Below are 20,004 nucleotides of genomic sequence, written 5' to 3'. Positions count from 1 at the left end.
AAGCTGATTGGTTGCCATGCACAGCTGCTCCAGATTTTATCTGCTCCATTTTTTGAGGGGGGAGCTTAGTCTGTCTTTCCCTTAGGACAGAACGAGTGTCCCGTTACTGAAATTGAGAGAGGAGCATGCAAGGCCTGCTAAATGGAGATGATATCTAAAAAGGTAAGACATATATTGTTTTTAATTATTTTCCATTATGCTGTGTGAATAGGAACACAAACAATATAGAGAGGTGTTCTCCATTTTGACTACAAAAGTGGATAAACACTTTAAAGTGAATTAGCTGCTAATTAGATTCCAAAAAATATAACTGTCCTCTGTCCTTTTTGAATACAAATATGGCATGTACAACTTTCTTTACATGAGGTGCAATCTTCCTTTTTAGCGGTGGATAGAGTGGTGAGGGATTAGAACACCTGTCAAAATGTTATTGCTGTGTGTGTCCCTCTATATTTGCTCTGGTGACATTATCATTAAAAAGAAAATCCCACATTTTGTATTGTCATCAGAACAGGAACAGATGGGAAATCTTCCAATGGGGACACTAGTTCTGGTGACCCTGCTGACCATCAGGGATTTCCTCTCATTTCTTGTTGTGGATAACAAATAGGAAAAGAAAGGAGGAGATCTACCCATTAAGATACAGATGCAAAATTCAGAACTAAAAAACAGTTTGGTCTTCAGTTCTACTTTAATTGGCAAATGTATAACTTGATGTCTTGCTGTTATATACTTTGTCAAATGTTGCATAATTCTTGCCCAACGTGTGCATATATTTTTCTATTGTACGGATTATTCTCCAGCAATAAAACTGCTATAACATTTGGCATACAGCAAAGTACAAATATTTGCTGACATCTTAGGCTGAAGGAAGCAGCGCGCAATACCATTACTGACAGGAAACCAGATGCAAAGAAAATACTTCACCTCAAGATCACAATCCGAATGTTTAAGTGAAAATTTTGCTACAGTGACACTCCAGTAAAACCTTTTTACAGTTCTGGACAGACTAGGGTGAGAATACATTTCTGTCAGGCTTAATCACCGTTTGTTTCCCCTTTGGGTTTGAAAGTAAGGGAAAAAAATCACTCCTGAGAAATAAGGGGAATCAATGTTTGAAAGTTGCCTTTGGGAGACTTCCCCTTGGCTCTTGCTCTGGTAACAATGGTATCATTTTTGATTCCCTCTGTCACAAAAAACACCAGGTCTTCCTTATTCAACCCAGAAGTGAAAAAAGTATTTTTCTCCAATTTACAAACATTAAAAATGCATCTTAAACATTTTGTTCAGAAAGCTCCTAAACTTCCCATTGGTCACTGCGTCAGCTCCAATATAATTTAGGTTTAAGGTCCTTTTACATGGCCATGACGGAGATATTAGTACATTGACCCTTCTCTGCCCTTGGGGATTACACCTTAAGTTTGTCAGTTTCCGCTCTGGTCCTTCTTGCGGAGTGGGGCCCTTGTTCTTTTCCTCCCCTTCGTTCTTGAATTCAGATCCTTTTTCATTTTTTTTTTGTATTAGATCTTCCTTGTTCTGATTTCCCCTCTACCTCATTTTTTCCCTTTCCCCCCTTTAATCACTACACTAGAGATCCTATTTCCCTTCCCCCTTCCCTCCAATTATCAGGTTTTACCCACCATGTTCTCAGTGTGCATGAGAATTGTGGCCCCATGGGACCACACGTGTATATTTCCAATATAATTCCAATTATTTTCCAATATTATTTATTATTACACACTAGGTGCCACTTCTAGGATGCTTGAACTTTCTAGCCTGTTATAGTCACAGTGGACATTTTGTGTCTACATTTTTCTTAAGTACTGATCTATGATATGTCAACTTGTGTCACTGTAATGTTTTATTGACTGTTTCCTGACTTGTATTTCTGTTGGTATTGCAGTTAATAAAAGGAATTCATAAGAGCACAGTGTGAGCAGCTATCTTTGGGATTAGAAGATCTAGACAATAGGAACTCATGGCAACACAAGCTATGAGTCCCTAGTCCTGAGCTGGACAAATCCCAGGAGTCAAGTAGCCAATGCTCCTTAAACCTACAGCTGGCACCTAATTTTTGAGGTTTTCTCTAGCTGTTGTCAATGGAGCTGGCTCCTAAAAAAAGATCTTGCTGGCTTCTGAATTGGACAGACTGGCTCTTGAATTCCATATGCATATTTTCCACCCCTGTGTTATTCAATATACAACATGAATATTGGTTGTTTCAATGTTGGCTGTTTTGGCTCCACTTTGTGTGTACTACTGGCCAATCATGACTTTGTAGAGATTGCAAACAAGTCTAAATAATCTGCATATAAGCCAGTGTGGTAGGTTTACCTAGCAAGATGAAGAACTGCTTCCACTACATTGGTACCATCCCTTGCACTTGTCTCACAGAAGAGGGAGCCATAGGCCTGAAAATAAAAAGCACATTTACAGCTCTGCAAACAGGCGTGCCTACAAGCCATTCAATACTCAGACTCAACCAGTGACGCTGATCTCTCTGAAAGTGGCCGGAGCCAGCCGTAAGATCACGGCTGGCTCCGCCCAGCTGTCAGAAGCAGGCTGTCAGAAGCGGCCAGCTTCATCTTTCAGCACGGCTCAGCGCTCGACTGAGCCGCTCGGCCGTGATCGGGAGCTGTGCGGGCTATTGTGAATAGCCCGTACAGCACCCCCTCGGTTCTCCTGAACCAAAGGGGTCCTGGTGCCGAAGCTAGCCGAAGGATCGGCCGAAGCTACGGCCAGATCCTTCGGCAGCTTTGTAAATAGACCCCAGTGTATTGTCCACTTACCATCGCTAGCTTCTCTCCTATTGAAGTCTGGATTCCTCCCGATTCATTACCTTCTGACCTCAGGTCAGTCTTATTGCCAATCAGCATCAGGGGGATAGACTTGTCACACGAATTCTGAAATAGAAAAGGTAATTGTGTGATCAAGAGACATTGTAATCAGTCACGCTGAACAATGTGTAAATGACATTGATCCAGGCTGGTCTTGTAGGAGAGTTATTCCTATCCATAGAAATCTCTTTACACACTAAAAGTGTAATTTCTGAATATGCTTTCTGTGACCATCATATTAGGAATACAACACAATTTTTCAACAATATTGTATTTCTGATAGACATCCTCAACCTTTGAGGCGGCTGCATAACAACCATGTAGATGCCATTTTTAAATGGTCACCCTGGCTGAATGAGATATACGAGCGGATATCGGTCAGCCTCTAAACAAAAACCGCCTGGCTACACAGACAAACGACCTGGCTTGCCCGAAGTCAGGTAGGGCTAATGGGTTATAACTCTGGTTTCTCTCCAGTCCCTAATGTTAGTCCCTGTACAAGTCTACATATGCACCGCAAGCTCTAAGGGCCCGTTCACACCAGTGTGCATGCGTTATGGTGCATATAAAGCACACACACTGGTGGATGTTGTGCACCCAAGCTGTGACGCATTGTAACAACTCATCGGATCTGTGTGACTGTTCCCCCAAAGCCTCCTCCCTAAGGAAATCCTGGCCAAAGTTGCATGCTTGCCTCATCCACATACATAGTTACATAGTATTTGAGGTTGAATAAAGACATTAGTCCATCAAGTCCAACCTATTAGGATCTCATTCTAGGAGTACCCGTACCCCTGTATATTACGGTCTTTCTAGGGTTTAGTGGATCACGAGTGGCCTGTTCAATAACTTGTTTGTTAAATTAAATAATTTAAATTAAATTAGATTAAGATAAATAAATTATACTGAATTATACTACCAACCTGGGTTAAATTATGGTTCACAAGTGGTACGGTCAATAACTTGTTTGTTAAACTAAATTTAATTTATACCACCGCCCTGGAAGAAGTTACAACCGCCCTGGTTAAACTTCAATTGTTTAAACGCCACTTAGCTCCCAGGCACTTTGTTCCCAAGCCCTGTGTGAGCAAGCTCAAAATGAGTGATGCACTAGTTTATAATACACCTGCTCAATGAGAGACACCTGAGCTCAATTAACCCCTCCCCCTAACAAGAGCACTAGGTCCTAGGACTAATAACCCTACATTTTATGTGATGACACTAAGGGACCGCTCCCAAAACCCAGAGCATCAGAACAGGAATTACAGTAAGTGGTTAACACACCAGGCGTGAACGAGCCCTAAAAGATAACTCATGAAACCTCTGCTCCAAGTTTGGCACTTGCATCAACCATTGCAAGTACTTTCTAGTACGTGCATGCAAGAATGAAGCTATTTAGTGTGGATGGGGAAAACTAAGTATATGGTGGCTAGCTTAAGTCTAAATCAAATAATATACTATACAATTAGGCTGGGCATAGGTACCTTTATTCAATGACTTGGGTAGGAATAAATCCTAGGAACCTAGCAGTGCAAAGCAACACCAACCAAGCAGAAATCCATCCCATTGAATAACAGTGTTTTCTTTTTTTCTTATATATATATATATACCTTGATATCATCAATCCACTGACGCACATTGAGGAAACTAGATTCTGAAGTGACGTCATACATCAGCAGTACTCCGTGTGCTTTCCGGAAGTAAGACTTTGCTATACTGCGGAACCTAAAAGTACAAATATAAGAAACAAGTTAATCAGTCTCCAGTTGCTGGGATGAAATTACATCCGTCAGCTTCTAAACTGCTATATCTAGAAATTCTAGGAACATGTGCGTGTCTTTGTGAAGTATCTGGGAGACGCAAGAATTTCAAAATCTGTCAAAATGTCAGTTTCTGTAGCTCCCAGCTAAGAATCCGAAGAATGCCAATTATATTGCAATTTGGGCTGCAACTACATGAGTGACGCTGACTCAGTGATTTACAGAAAACGTCATGCAAGAGAAATATGGTAGCTGCCATTGCTGACCACCTTCTGAAAATGGCAGTTGCCTGGATTTAATGCTGCCCCACTGGCTTCAGCACTTTCGGAGTCTCAGGCCCAGAACAAGCATGCAGGTCAGAGAACTCAGGAAAAAAAAAACCATATACTTATTTGCACGCTTGTTCCATGTCAGTGACTCAAAGTAATGAAGCAAGAGTTCAGCTTGACAGCCAGGTAACTAGATAAGTCAGCCTTTGTGTTTCTCTGGTGACAGGTTCCCTTTATCTGTGGACTATTAAACATGGCACGGCTTGCTGCTGTAAAATCTGTAGCAGACAGTATGGGAACAGCTACAGGTCAATCAATCTGTGAATATATCGATTTATGCGCCATGCTTTTAATCGATATATTAACTTTTTGGTCCTTTTCCAGATAGGTGCTGGCTGCTTTGATATTTAGTAGAGAAAATGCAAAATGATCCCTTTAAAGATATTTCATTTTATTTAGGTCAATCAATGTAATTTTATGTAACAGTTGCAGTATATTTATATGTACAGCTGGTTTTAACTATAACTAGCTGGAGATAAGAGTGTGAAACGTGTGCAGCCATTCTCACAGGCGCTCGCACATATTTACTGATCAGGAAGCTCAGTCTTGAAGGTACACAGTAAACACAATCAATCTGAGAAAGCGGGGTGGGGAACATTTGTTTAATGTTGGGCACCATTCACACCTGTGTATGGGGCCAGATCGCAGAGTCTCGCAAATTCCCCCATGAGACTCTGGCCATCTTGCTGAGGCGGCAGGAGCTGTATAATTCAAGGACAGCGATTACCTGCAGGCGAGCGTACCTGGACCCTTTACTATATTCAAGTGCCATTTCCCGTAGGTTTTGCAGCCTGTGCAATTAATTGCGAACAGCTGCAGGCGTTGGCAGCCGTCATTCAATTATTCAGCACCTCGCACTCACAGGAGATCGTAAAAGTCTCATGAAGGAATTTGTAAGACTCTATTTAAGGCCACATTCACACTCTGCAAATGGGACCGGATTGCAGAGAGTTGCTATTTTTTGACTTGAATAGTCTTATCAGCACAGATAGGAATATATGTTCAAGGTTTGCTTGTACCTTTCCTGACCAGCTGTGTCCCAGATCTGCAGGGTTGTATACTGTCCATCAACTAGAAGTTTCTTCATTTGAAAGTCGACTCCTACGAAAATAAAAAAGCTTATTCGACACGTTTATAGCAACCTTGCAGCCAAAACACCATTAAAACACAAGAAATGTGAAGGAAAACAAAAAAAGCAATGCTATCCAGGAAAAAAAGGTGACAATTACAAAGCATGGCTTTTATTCACATCAATTAAAATTATATAACATGAGCTGTGTCATGTATCAATGAGCTGGAAATATAAAAGGCCTTTTACTGTCTAAATCATTGACATTTTAAAAGCACGGTTATGGTGGTGCTTACCTGGGATACCTCTGAATAAATCACACTCACGCGATGTCCAGATTCTGTCCAGACCAGAACAGTTTGCTCCTGGACCAAAAACGCATTCCAATGTATGTCTATGTGATTTCTGGGCTACAGTTCACACCTTTGCAGTGCTTTCCATTCCAGACCGGAAAAATACTGCAGGTCTTATTTTTTCTGGTCTGGAGCACACCAGAACGTGCAAAACTGCATCAAAAAAAGGTACAGAACGCACTGGACTGCACTTTAAAGCCCATTATAAGCACACAAAAAATCCCAGGCCGCGGTAAAATCGTAGCAAACTGCACTTTGTTTGCAGATCTGGTCCAGACATGGTGTAAACATAGCCTTAACAGCGCAATAAACAGTCTAAAAGGTCCCGGGAGCTGGTTCCAAATTGGAGGTTTATTGAAGTAAAACAGCATATACAAAAGCAGGTCATAGCAAACACCTTGATGCATTTCGCACCAAAGCATGCTTAATTAAAGGGTCTTATGATCAAGTCATGTGCCGCCCCAATAGGGGCATAGAATATGAGATGCATAGCCTCAGTTATTATTAGCATTGTTATATAGGTTAGAATTTATATAGTGTGATTTGCCTAACTATTTTCTCATAGCTAAATTCATGTGTTATCCTATGCTGCCATCTAGTGGCCTTTTGTTGTAATGTACATGTTTTTCTGTGATTCTTTGTGATGTCTACAATGTATTTCCTCTCTGTATGTAGCCCCACCCTTCTTCCTGTGTGCAGTACTTCCTGTGTCATGGCCACAGTTAAAAGCCACATGTAACAAGGACACACAGGTAATCTGCACAGTACGGAGGAAAGGCATCATTTTCTGACTGCACAATACTATCACCATTCATCTGCTGTTCCTGTTATCTGCTGTAACCCCTGATGTTAAAGAATAAACACCTCTTTTGAATGAATCGGTATTGACGAGTTCAGCTATCTGACGAGGATTGTCCGCAGTGAGTATATCTGCTTATACAGGCCAGGCATAGAGGTCTCAGCAAGGGATATATTTCGCTATCACAACGATCGGAGTCAGAATAAGTCATGTCAAGGCGTGACACTTTCTATATGCCATTTTTACTTCAATAAACCTTCTGACTGCAAGCAGTTTCCGGAAACTTTCTTCTGTTTAGGATATCTGGCAGCCCAGGAAAGGCTGAGGTGTTCAGGGAACCATGCTGCATGAATAGGACATGGTTTCCTTTCCAACAACATATTTATGATTTATGTTCATTTATAGTCTGAAATAACCCAATGCTCACCATTACATAGCTGAAATTTCAATCACAGAGTGTTAAGCAACAAATTACTCTTTGTGAATAGGGGCTGGAGGTGACATTGGTATAGATAGCAGCACGCAATGCAAGTTCATCTTTACAGGCAGCAATGCTGAATCCACTGGGGCAGAATTTTTCAGGTATGATTGTCCGTAGGGATGAGCACAAATCACTTTCCTGGATATGCACACCAACAAACCTTGTATAATTATGATGCGCACCATCAGCATCCCAGTACAAAAGATTTGAGTGCACAGCACCACCTTCTTTCACCCCACATTACCAGCCTCCTAGGCAAACACCTTGACCTTACAAGTCTTAGCCTCTTCCTCTGATTTCTGACATATATATATATATATATATATACCCTTGTGAATAATTCAGCACACTCAGATATGTATGTATGATCTAACTGCCCAGTTTGCTTTTTTTAAACTTTAAACGCATCATCTTGCCATCTTGTCTTGAATTCTATTGTGATTGTAAGGTCTTCCTTATATTGTAAAGCGCTGTGCAAACTGTTGGTGCTATATAAATCCTGTATAACAACAACAACAATAATAATAATAATAATAATTAGTACTTAGATTGCTTGGATATACCGTGTTTTATGTGTGGGTAAGCTGTGGGAACACCCAGACATCATCAGAGCTGGCTTATGTCAAGGAGAAACAATGGCAATTAAATGATCAACAAAATAAATGGGCAGCTATAATACGATCACAGTCTGAAAACCAGGCGATGTATGCACCAATTCCTATTATATCAGAACACCTATTTACATACTGATGGCAAGTTGGTTTCAGCAATGGAAATCTAGTGCTGTTCTTGGCATGGGGTTTTGGCAGAAGTGATAGTATGCTACAAAATATCCCTGAATCTTAGAGAACTATGGGGTTAAGGCTTTCCCCCATAGTTCTCCTTAGGGTAACCGGAGGACACAAACTAGCGTTCTCCCGTCACCCTAGGCTCAGTATACCGCGAGCTGTAGTTCGTGGTATACCGAGACGCTGCAGGATCCCGACAATTGTGCCGGGATCCGCCCAGCTTAGTGGCTGACAGCTGGCTCTGCCTATCTAGAGGCAGAGCCCGCTGTACCCGCCCCCTCCCCCGTCCGTTCCGCCAGTCAGCGCGGGCGGATCGGAGGGGGAATCCAGCCCCTCCCCTGTCACGGCAGAGAGCCGTGACAGGATCGAGAGGTGAGCGAACGACGGTATGTGTTCGCTCACCTCCCGATCTACTAAGCCGACCTGTGACAGTCTCATTGTCACAGGTGGGCTAGAACTATGAGCGGAGTGAAAAGCACTCATCTCATAGTTCTCCTTTAACATAATGTTTAACCAGAATAACAACCTTTAAAATAACTATGAGTGTCACACTAACCCTTAACACAAACCATACATTTAATAAAAACCCTTAGGCTTCAAACTAACCCTTAACCCACTAACCCTATTGCCTAACTAATTAACCTCTGAAGTGCCACACTTGCCTTACTGGATGCCAGTGCTGTAGACTAGAAAGGCAAGCGGAGTCATGCAATGACATCCACCTTTCCAATGAAAACAAGTGGTTTACACACTTTTTACAAAAAATGTACAAGCCTGTGCTGTTTTAATAAAGTGGAGGAGTTTGTTTTTCATCCTGCACCAGTATCATAAATATAGGCCAAAGGCCATTAAAGGAGAACTATAGGGTTAAGGTTTTTCCCCATAGTTCTCCTTAGGGTAACGGGAGAACACAAACTAGCGTCCTCCCGTCACCCTAGGCTCAGTATACCCAGAGCTGTAGCTCGCGGTATACTGAGACGCTGCAGCTGAAGCGGATCTCGACAATTGTGCCGGGATCCGCCCAGCTGCGTGACTGACAGGCAGAGCCACGCTATCTAGAGACAGCGCCAGCTGTACCCGCCCCCTCCCCCGTCCATTCCGCCAGTCAGCGCTGGCAGAGCGGGGAGGGGGTAATCCAGCCCCTCCCCTGTCACGGCAGAGAGCCGTGACAGGATCGAGAGGTGAGCGAACGCCGGTATGTGTTCGCTCACCTCCCGATCTACTAAGCCGACCTGTGACAGTCTCATTATGAGGTGAGTGAAAAGCACTCACCTCATAGTTCTCCTTTAATAACAATAGAAGCACAGGGGTGACGTATAATTACTCATACAAAACATTAGGTTATTCTATCAGCAGTTCAACAACATCAGACCAATGAACGATTTTTCCTGGCTGGTTTCAGACATGTACTTATTTAACAAAAAAGATCTGAACATTCATATTCAAATAATGGCAATGCTTTGTAAAGAAAAAAACAAAACAAAAAGCAACCCGACCTAATGTAGTGGTGATGTCCCCTCTGAATTCATTCAGACACAGTCTTAGAAGGAAACTGGACTTCCCAGACCCAGCGTCTCCAGCCAGAACGAGACGATAAATTGGACTTGGGTATTGAGAACCTTCTTCTAATGCCAGACCTTCTTTCTGTATGGAACAGAGGCACAAAATATGTTCACAATCAAAAGCAGCAACATTTGCATCAGCCATACGATTATTGGTAATATAAAAGAGTCATCCAGGCCAGCGGTCGCCAACTGGTGGTCCCTGAGAAAATTTTGATGGTCCCTGGGCCCCTCTGGTGCCGTGCAGGCTGGGCCGTCACTGAAGCGGCACGGAGGCTCAGGGGCTGCCTCTCACTAACTCAAGCAGCGGCTGTCACAAGGAATGCGTGGCTCTCAGTACAGTGCGGGCTCTGCAGGAGGCCGGGCATCTCGTCAGTACCCGGACTGAGCAGGCTGCGGGACATAGAAAAAGTGGGAAAAGCCAGGTAATAGTGGCTCAGTGTGGGGGAAGGGGAGGCCTGGTGGATGGTTGGGGCAGTGCTGAATCTAGGGGGGGCATGTGCCCCGGGCGCCACCGGCAGGGCCAGTGGCAGATTCGATAGGGGGGGAAACAATTAATATTATTACTGGGCCGGAGCGGTGTCCGCGGGATTTAAAATTATGAATTTAGTGGTCCATGAGGTCCGAAAGGTTGGCGACCGCTGATCTAGGCCACGTACTGGGTACGGGTAAATTATTTCTACAATGCTCTTTTAACATCTGAATTGACACACATCATAAAAATGCTAAAGATACATCTTACTTTGCAAATATGCAACTTATACAGTAGTGCTATTACTGATCACATCTGACTATAGAGAAAAAAAAAAAATCTAATGAACGGGCAAAAAAATAAGTCACAACGCACCTACTAAAATATAGTAAGGTGTATTGTACTCACTTTGGGTGTGAATGCAGGAAGTCGCCTTTTTGAAGAGGCGGTAGAACCACTGCGGCTTACAGAACGAGATGGGGTCCACTTTGTTCTTCCATCAATTTCTGATTTGGCTTCTACTGTCTGGCAAAATAAAGAGACAATGCTTTAATGCAGCAGGGTATGTATGACAGATATAAGGAGAGCTTGCTACATTGCAGATCATTCGTAGTATACACAACATATTTTATGTCGCCTAGACTAATCACCCACTAGCCTGGCCTTCAGGGTGCAATAAAACATAGTCTGATTCAGTCAGGCAAATACTGTAGTAATGTGCACAGTGCAGTCTTACTAATGGTACTTCGATTCTTAAGTTTTACATTGCATTCAGCAAAAACCCAGCAGTGTACACCCGGGGAACACTGCTCACAGGGTTCAATGATGCCTAAAAGCAGTGGGTAGAGGGCATACACCATATTCCAACTGGATTTTAGTGTGCAACCAGATGCAGACAAGGCTCAGGCAGTCTCAAATTGTCAGAGATCACCTGCCTTCATTATTTCCTCTATGATATATGAAGTGAACTGGAAAATATTAATTGGCACGCTATAAAAAGTGTAGGTATGCCTTATAGCTAAAAATGTATGGAATGCAAGCCAATAACCTACACACATCGCTCTAGTTTGAGGCCCAATAAAACTGAAGCAATAAAACACTGATCTTTACCATTAATGTAAACTGGGGGCGAATAAAGCAAAGGTGGATCTGCCACAGCAAGACAGGCAACCAGGTTTACTCTTTAAGATAAAAAAAGGACTCAATGCTTTGGCCAACAACTTCTTTATCAAGTTTTGATGTGCATATGGAGTGTCATCTCCTCATTCACCAAATCCATAGACAATCTAAAAGAGGGGCACTTACCTCTGCTTCTGAATTCACATAAGAAACACTTCCTTCCCAGGGCTCTTCAGAGCTCTGACTGTGGTCACTTCCAAGTTCACTGGCGTAGCTATCCACATCACTGTATCCAAGACTGCGAGGCAGGGATACTCCGCTGTCCCTGCATTTATTGGCCCATGAAGCTACATCAGAAAATCTGCGATATGGATCATCGTCTCCTCCATAGCTGTTGACAAGGTCACAGGAGGAGAAGCACGTTGTATATCAAACCAATTTCATAAAACTGTACAAATTATAAAACATTAATGTGACACTAAACTCAGAAATTCAATCTTAAAAATGCATTCAAGTACCTTAAGATACATTTTTCTTAATAGTTATTTGTGTATTACTGGGGTGCAGATCCTCAAGTCATCTCTGAATTCATACTGACAATGTCCTTCCTGCTGGAGGGTAGCTACTATTGTTCCCCATGGTTCCTATGTGTGTTGTAAAGTAGCCACCGCTCCAAGCTCACTCCTGTGATGGACTACAATCTCAATACAAATTATTTTACTAAACATGAGATTGTAGTCCATCACAGGAGTGAGCTTGGAGCGGTGACTACTTTACAACACACAGAGGGACCATGGGGAACAAAAGCAGCCACCCTCCAGGAGGAAGGACAGTGTCAGCACCAATTCAGAGATGATTTGAGGATCTACAGCCGAGTGATACACAAATATGATACATTTTTGTTAATAGTTAGGGTACCTGAATGCATTTCTAAGATTTAACTCCTGAGTTTAAAGTCACTTTAAGTTGGGCAAAACAAGGTTTGCTACTAAGTGAAAAGTCTCTACAGGTGTTATTTCAATATATCTAATTATCCATGTCACATATGAAAGATAGAGATATTCAGAATATTGTTAACATTTCCGCCGCTTTATTGCCAAAACAATAGGCATTCATAACTTAAAAGAGAGATTTTAGAAGATATAATTAAGCCAGTTCTCTGCAACAATTATTTAATCACAGATTTTGGAGCAAATAATTATTTTTGGCTTTGGATATAGTTTTTTTTTTTTTTTTGGTGTGTTCCCGATTTCCATTCACTTCCCCTTAGAGACCCAACTGTAAGTGAAATGAAATCTCCTCAATGTTAGAACTGTCTCAGCAAGTGGTCACTAGGAGAGTTCATCTCCCCAGTGGGCACGCAGACAGCAATAATAAACTGACAGAGCTTCCTTCCATTCCCTATTTTATCCTAAAATAAGACACCTGGGCTTCAGATTCATATTAAATAGTTTTCTTTTCTGACAAGCTGCAGAAATGATTCTATAGGGGTTAACGGCATGTATAGCTTTTTTTTTTTAATAATGTGTTATGGGTATAGTCACAAAAACATGTCAGCGGATAATAACCTATTTGCTGTGTTTAGAGAAGAGCTGTGCTAGTGCATTGTGTCCTTTGTTTACATTTACACCTTACCTGCTATAGGTAATCACAGGTGGCTCCTTCTGCGGATTTGGAGAGGAATGCTGAAACAGGAGAAGGTACATGTGAGCACAATGAAAGACGTAATTCCTTCCTTTCTACAACCATAGACCGCTTCTTTTACCAAACACCCTCCGTGCATTTCTGATTTTTCACTCCATTCTACAGTGCTTCACTCTGTTCTTGTAAACATTTACTATAGTAGAGGAACCATGCCTAGAATGCTTATCAGAAACCTCACTGCAGAAAGAAAGTTTAAGGATAAGACCTGCACTTTAGGCGGGCCATACACTTTTAGATTACTCTCTTTTAGCCCCAAAGACTGAATAAGAGAAATCACTCAATTTCCTCATCCAACATAAACAGCGTGGATGACGGAATCCCCCCTGCTGACTATTGTATTCAGGCAGCTAACACCCATGGCTGTCTGAATACCTAATCAGTGACTGCATATTATTGGATACAAATCACTGTTCTGCTGACAATTATCCACCCAGCTTTGACATAAGATGATTGAAACATTTACTTTTGTTGAGGCAGGTGGTGCCGACAGGGCCAAGCACTGCTTGAATTTTCCACAGCATAAGCCCCTAGGTATATATAACCAATGATGCCATTTCGTAAAGCTGGCCAAGCATTATGAGCATTTTGGCCGGTTCTTGAAGAATTCGCACAGTGGTCGCTGCTCTCGACACCCTTTTGGTCTGTATCCCTGGATCAGCTGAATGAAGGAGCCAGTCAGAAAATCTTAGAAAGAACAGAGCTGCCGACTCTGTTCGGGTATTCTGACAGTGGCTGGTGGCCACTATCAGGAAACAGCGGGAGATTCCTCGGATCAACGCTTGTAAGCATGGAGAAATTGCTATTTTAAAAGGCAGCATATAGTCTGCTTTATAACTACTTTTAAGTTGTGCGGATGACTAAACAGAGCATACACAGGAGGAAAAAGTTATTTTAAGGAAATTAGTATATTTTAAGGCTTGACGCTCCCCCTTTAACCCCCCTATCCTAGGCACTAGCCTACGAGTGGCTTATGGCAAACAGCCCTGGGCTGTGATCACAAAGTACCTGAAAAGCAGGCAAACAAGTACGTAACTGCTGATAACCTTTAATGTTATGTACAAACATAATCCTAAAGCATTTTCACCCAAAGCAAATTTGTAGAACATGGTCGTACTGCTGAGGACAGGAATACAGAGCTAATGACAGCGGATCACATATTGGTATTTATTGTCACAACGCACATGTTCACAAACAGGCATATTTTTCCTCGAATTATGGCCACACAGACATACATGAAACAAAACAAAATCAGTCAATACTCGATTCAAAAGCTTTAACAGAAGCATAAGTATCTTTATTTTAGTGATTTGACTGTCATTTTCAAATCTAAATCGTATTCAAATGTAAAAAAAAAATAAAAAAATTTAAATCAGCATCTTTATCCTGGTGTGTGGCTTTGTGAATTGAACCTTATATCTTCTGAGTGTGTAGAGTTCATGTTTTACATAGCTGTGGTACAACATTCTCTCTCCTGTTTAAACACAACTCACCCGTTTGCGCTCATTTTCAAGGTTTGATAGAGCTGACCGCATGCAGTCATTACTGTCATACAGGGACTTGTTGGCCTCACTGGAAGCAGAAAACATAAGCTAAGACATGTGGTCTTAAAGTGACAAATGTAAACTATTCTTGTTGTCTTTCAGCAATGAAAAATCAATATTAGAAAATATGATCACCTATTGCATTCCACTGTTATTTGCATTTTTGACAAATGCTGGATTGGTTTTTCAACTGGTTTCCCAATTCTCTTGTGGATCTAAGATCTCTGTTCTCTGAATTACCAAAAGGCTCCTGCTCTCTGTAGGTGGAACAGTGCACTCCAATCATGCCTTTGCAAGTCATGCCTATGGCTGTCAGATTCTTACAAAGCATCATGGAACTTGTAGTTTTTTGTTTTTTTCAGCTGGATTGCCAAAGTTGCCTACCCATGCAGTAGAAGAGAAGACTTCTGGATGATTTAGCACAGAGCCAAATATAAAACGGGGAGATTTAGCCATTGAAGTCTCCACCTCTGAGTCAAATAAAGCTTTTAGATTGCATGATCATTTTAATGAGTGACTTTAGAGCATTCTAAATTGTAAAATGTTCTGCCATAGTTTTTTACATTGTGTGAGAAAACACTGACAGCTTGTGACAAGATATATACTACAATCAAAAGCTATCCTTAATGTCTGTTAAACACAGTCTCCATATGTCCAACTGTGAGAACAAGAATTTCCACACTCACTTTAGTATCTGAATTTGGCTAGTATATCCTCTGCTTTCATCTAGCATTGTTTTCAGCAGCTCCTTCTCCCTGTGTTAAAAGAAAACAAAATAGAAATACAATACAATACAATACAATACAATTATATATATACACACACACACACATATATATTTGTACAAAGTAACTGGCGTGGCATCACCAGCTCTTCTAACTGCTCTCCTGCAGAGCTTCCGGTTGGACCAGTGTCTGCTATGATTTAATGCTGTGACTCACCTGACGTCAATGGCCCTCAGAGTGGCTATTCACAAGCCAGATTGTAATCTCTTTCTGCTTCTCTGGCTGAGTGGCTCAGTCATAATCACTTGGCGTGTGATTAACTGAAGTGAGCTTTAAAGAGTTCCACAAAATTTGGCCCTGCATGTAATGAATGACTGCAGCAAACAGTAGACCCATTACAAAAAGAAAATCAACCGTGTAATGATAGAATTTATTGTGAGACTTGAGTTCCTAATAAAAATGTTAATACCTTAGTTGCTGTGGCTACTTGTGAGAAAATCCATTTTACTATAAAACCACAATGCAATGCATGTAAAGAGGGTGAAGCTCTATCTGTATAAATCTGCATTTCTCAACCTTTCTTCAGTCACAGCACCGTTTAGAAGTATGTAAATTCTCAAAGCACCCCCCAGTCTAACATGTAAAAACTGTGAATGTAAAAAAAAAAAAAATGGCATGTGGTCCCTACAAAAACAATACCAAATGGTATGTCTGGTATGTATAGACGGACGGACCCCCCCTCTCCCCCAAACACAAAAAAAAGTGCGATTCCCCTTCACATCAGAGTCCCCTTCACATCACAACCCCCCTTTCACATCAGAGGTATGACTGTGTGGAAATGTCGAGGCAGCCAGAGGGTACCCCAGGGTTGCACCCTATTTGAGAAAGGCTGGTATAGATGATTGAAATGAACCCTTGTTCTATAGCTTAGTCATACAAATGTAATGTTAGTGTATCGTAACAGTAGAGAAAAAAGAAGCATGGCAAGCAAGAGCAGAATAGGAGGCCGAAATTCCTAAAAGAGGCATGTAAAAAATAGGACCCGTCTGTTTTATATGGAGATGTGATGACCAAACCAGGGATCTCAATTTCTCTTGAAAATACCCTGTACGTTTTGTGGTATAAACACTGTAATGGCATACACATAAGAGTACATCAAGAGGGCTTTGATGAAAATGGAACCAAACCCATCTAGCCCTGCTGTGTACTAGATGAGAACAAGGTTGGTTATGCCTTGATCTCTATATCCAATAATGATACAAAATCAGTTGATGTGCTCATTTTCATTTACAGTTACCTTTCATGGTGAATCTGCTGATCAGTAAAGTCGTTCTTCAACCTGTCCAATTCAGTCTGTAGAAGGGAGATGTTGGTTTGCGTTTCTAGCAGGCTTATTTTCAAGTGCTCATTTTCCTACAAAAGAGACGCAGTTCAACTCCAACTTGTTATATCAGATTAAAAAAGAAAAATATCGTCAACCTCCTAGTCATACAAATGAAGATATTGCCATCTTCTGGTTTCATAGAAATATATATTTTTGGTTATGGGTGGGAATCCTTGTGTTTTTTTATGCTAGCTGCTGCCATTTCTATAATGTAGAGGTTATGGGTAGGATTATGATTTTTACACAAGTGGCCATAATAGCAATGGTGGATAGGACACCATCATACCGTCGCTGGCTCAATTCTTGATCTATCCCTGCAGAGAGCCGTGACTGTCACTTACGGCTCCCTGCAGGGATTTCCCTCCTCCCGTCTGATCCTCCAGCGCTGACTGGTGGAATGGACGGGGGGAGGGTACAGCTGGCTCTGCCTCTAGATAGGCAGAGCCAGCTGTCAATCACGCAGATGGGTGAATCTCGACAATGTCGTCGGGATCCATCCCGGCTGCGGCATCTCAGTATACCGCGAGCTGTAGCTCGCGATATACTGAGCTTTGGGTGACAGGAGGACTCTAGTTTGTGTCCTCCCGTTACCCTTAGGAGAACTATGGGGAAAAGCCCTGACCCCATAGTTCTCCTTTAACTATGCTTAGTGATGGCGTTATTTTAATGTTTTTATACACAGGAAAAATTATAGAATAAAATGTGCACTTTTAAAAATCGACAGGAATATTTTTGTTGTAAAAGAAACACTGTTTGAACTAGAAAAACATTTTTTTTGTTACACCTTTTGTTTATAGATTGCATAGAAAATGAAGTAATTTATGAAGACAAATATTTTCAAGATAAAGCCTTTGTATTGAAAAAAAAATTTAATACTTTGTTATCTTAAGGGGTTATTAAACCCTCAGGTGCTAGCAAGCAGTAGATATATGCAAAAACTTTAAATGAAAAAAATCCTTTGAAACAGGTTTAAAAACTTACCTGTGTATTCGCCTTGCGCTCTTGTCCGAAAATCTGAAAAATCTCAGGCGGCCGCAAAGGAACTTGGGGCGGGCGCATGCGCAGTTCAGATTTTCGGCCGGGAGACAAGGAGAGACACAAGGTAAGTCTATAGACAGCATGCACCCGCATGCAGACACCGTGGGACAGGAAGTGCCAGCAAGCACAGAGGAGTCAGCGCTGGAGGGACAGATGAAAACGACAGGAAAGAAGTACATTGGACTAAGAGACATCATTTAAGGTAAGTGCTGACACGAACATTGGGGGGAGGGGAAAAAATGTAGACTTTAATGTCACTTTAAGTAATGACAACATTAACTCAATAGGCCCATAGTGGAAATTTAATGATTGATCTGGTCTCTAAGGGGTAACAGGTACAAGAGTGAAAGTGGTTAAATTATTTCAGAAGCAGGCCATAAACAGACAGCGTTTGATTAGTTGGTCAGGAGGGCCAATTTACTAACAACCAAATAACATGATAACACATCCAAAAGAATCCCAACTGTGTATTTATGCAAATCTGGTTTCATAAACCTGAGATTTATCATGTCTGCAGGATGTGCACAAGGGAATGGTGGAAACCTGAAAACAAAATGCCACACCTGGCTCTTAGTGGTGGTCGCCATATCTCTCCATTCCCCCCCCCAATTTGTTTGAGCCACTCTAGTCTGTGCCAGTTCACTGGACTGTATATTCCCTTTACGTGTATGCTGCTTGTAGAATATAGATGTACTTGTTATGTATTTACTACCATTCTAGCATAAAGACAAACTATTTAAAGTTAAACATGACTTGAAGACTCATTTCGCCTATTTGCAGAAATGTATGCATTGTAGTAGCTATAGACAGATCCTTTTCACAAGTTCAGTGTGTGAATTAGAAAATAAACATTTCTCTACACCGAAACGTGCCCAGAACAAACAGTGGGAACCTGCCGTGTTCAGTACACCTCACTGATCACAGCCATGATACCGGCTGATAAGTGAGAAACATTACAGAAGGTTCCCTCCCTGGTAACAGCTGGTCACAGAATTCACAGTTTTACCGCTGGCAGCTTGTCAATGCGATAGTTTCATTAAAACACACGCATGCATGTACCAAGGAAAGGAACTGCCTAGTGGTAGGGTCATGCCATAAGGAACAAGTTTAGAGCCGGATCTAATGAGAAGTAGAGGAAGTTCCCTGTATTAAGAAAGCAAACACTAGAGCTGATGCTTCCAAGTTTCAAATAAAACATGGTCAACAGTGTCAAACAAAAACAGATATTAAACAGCCATCTCCAGATTCTGCTCCCACTTTTAGTAACAGACAAGGACATAATCTAATAAAATACATTACTGCAGAGAAGCATAGGTCTAGCCCAGCCTTTCTCAACCAGGGTGCCATGGCACCCTTGGGTGCCTTCTGGTTTCCTCAGGAGTGCATCGAAATTTTCCCACAGCATCATGCCTTTCTGGGTTGGGGGCTCCTAATGTGAGGGTAGGCCACCGACGTGAAAGAAAGAGATGGACGCTGATGTGAAACCAACTTTTTTGTGTGGTGTCCCTCTTCCATTACATTTGAGACTGGGGTGCCTCGACATTTTGCATACTTCTAAAGGATGCCATGACTGAAAAAAAGGCAGAGAAAGGCTGGTCTAGCCATATCTATGTATACAATGCAGCCTTTCCAAAGATGAGACACACCAAAATTGGAAAGTCAGTACATGACACTAGCGCCAAGGGAGACTCCTCTACTGGTAGTGTGTGGATTTGGAATCCCACTGGTAGGCCATCCCACTTCAGTCAGGGCGGACTTGAATGCCTAGCAAAACAAAAAACAAACAGACAGAGGGTGCCTTACCTAGTGTTTTTATTAAACAGCAATAAAAGCAATTAATGTACTCACAATGGAGCTTCAATTCACATTCCTTATTCTTCTGGGTTGTGGATGGTCTTCTGTGTATTGGAAGCTGAATGCTATTGCTCCATTGTGAGTAAATATTTTTGCTTTTATTTCTGTTCAATAAAAGCACCTACACTAGGAAAGGCGTCTTCTGTTTTTTGTTTTACCAGAATTGGCAATGGCTAGGTCCCAGCTGTA

General features: G+C 41.7%; 1 protein-coding gene across 1 annotated transcript in view; it reads right to left on the bottom strand.

Annotated features, from left to right (window-relative positions):
- The window catches only part of LOC108795623 (ras and EF-hand domain-containing protein-like), a 48,017-nt gene that overhangs the window by 703 nt on the left and 27,310 nt on the right, over positions 1-20,004 (bottom strand). The window contains exons 6-16 of the mRNA XM_018566911.1: positions 16,837-16,952; positions 15,501-15,569; positions 14,764-14,842; positions 13,205-13,254; positions 11,756-11,960; positions 10,859-10,975; positions 9,913-10,060; positions 5,946-6,027; positions 4,448-4,562; positions 2,790-2,903; positions 2,335-2,411 (exon numbers count right to left, since the gene is read on the bottom strand). Of these exons, the coding sequence (XP_018422413.1) occupies positions 2,335-2,411; positions 2,790-2,903; positions 4,448-4,562; positions 5,946-6,027; positions 9,913-10,060; positions 10,859-10,975; positions 11,756-11,960; positions 13,205-13,254; positions 14,764-14,842; positions 15,501-15,569; positions 16,837-16,952 (1,172 nt within the window). The remainder of the gene's footprint in view (positions 1-2,334; positions 2,412-2,789; positions 2,904-4,447; positions 4,563-5,945; positions 6,028-9,912; positions 10,061-10,858; positions 10,976-11,755; positions 11,961-13,204; positions 13,255-14,763; positions 14,843-15,500; positions 15,570-16,836; positions 16,953-20,004) is intronic.

The sequence above is a fragment of the Nanorana parkeri genome, unplaced genomic scaffold (assembly GCF_000935625.1).
Source record: "Nanorana parkeri isolate BGI_ZX_2015 unplaced genomic scaffold, ASM93562v1 scaffold987, whole genome shotgun sequence".
Classification (NCBI taxonomy): Eukaryota; Metazoa; Chordata; class Amphibia; order Anura; family Dicroglossidae; genus Nanorana; species Nanorana parkeri.
Note: the sequence above shows the minus strand (reverse complement) of the source record. Positions and strands in the feature narration are given on the sequence as shown.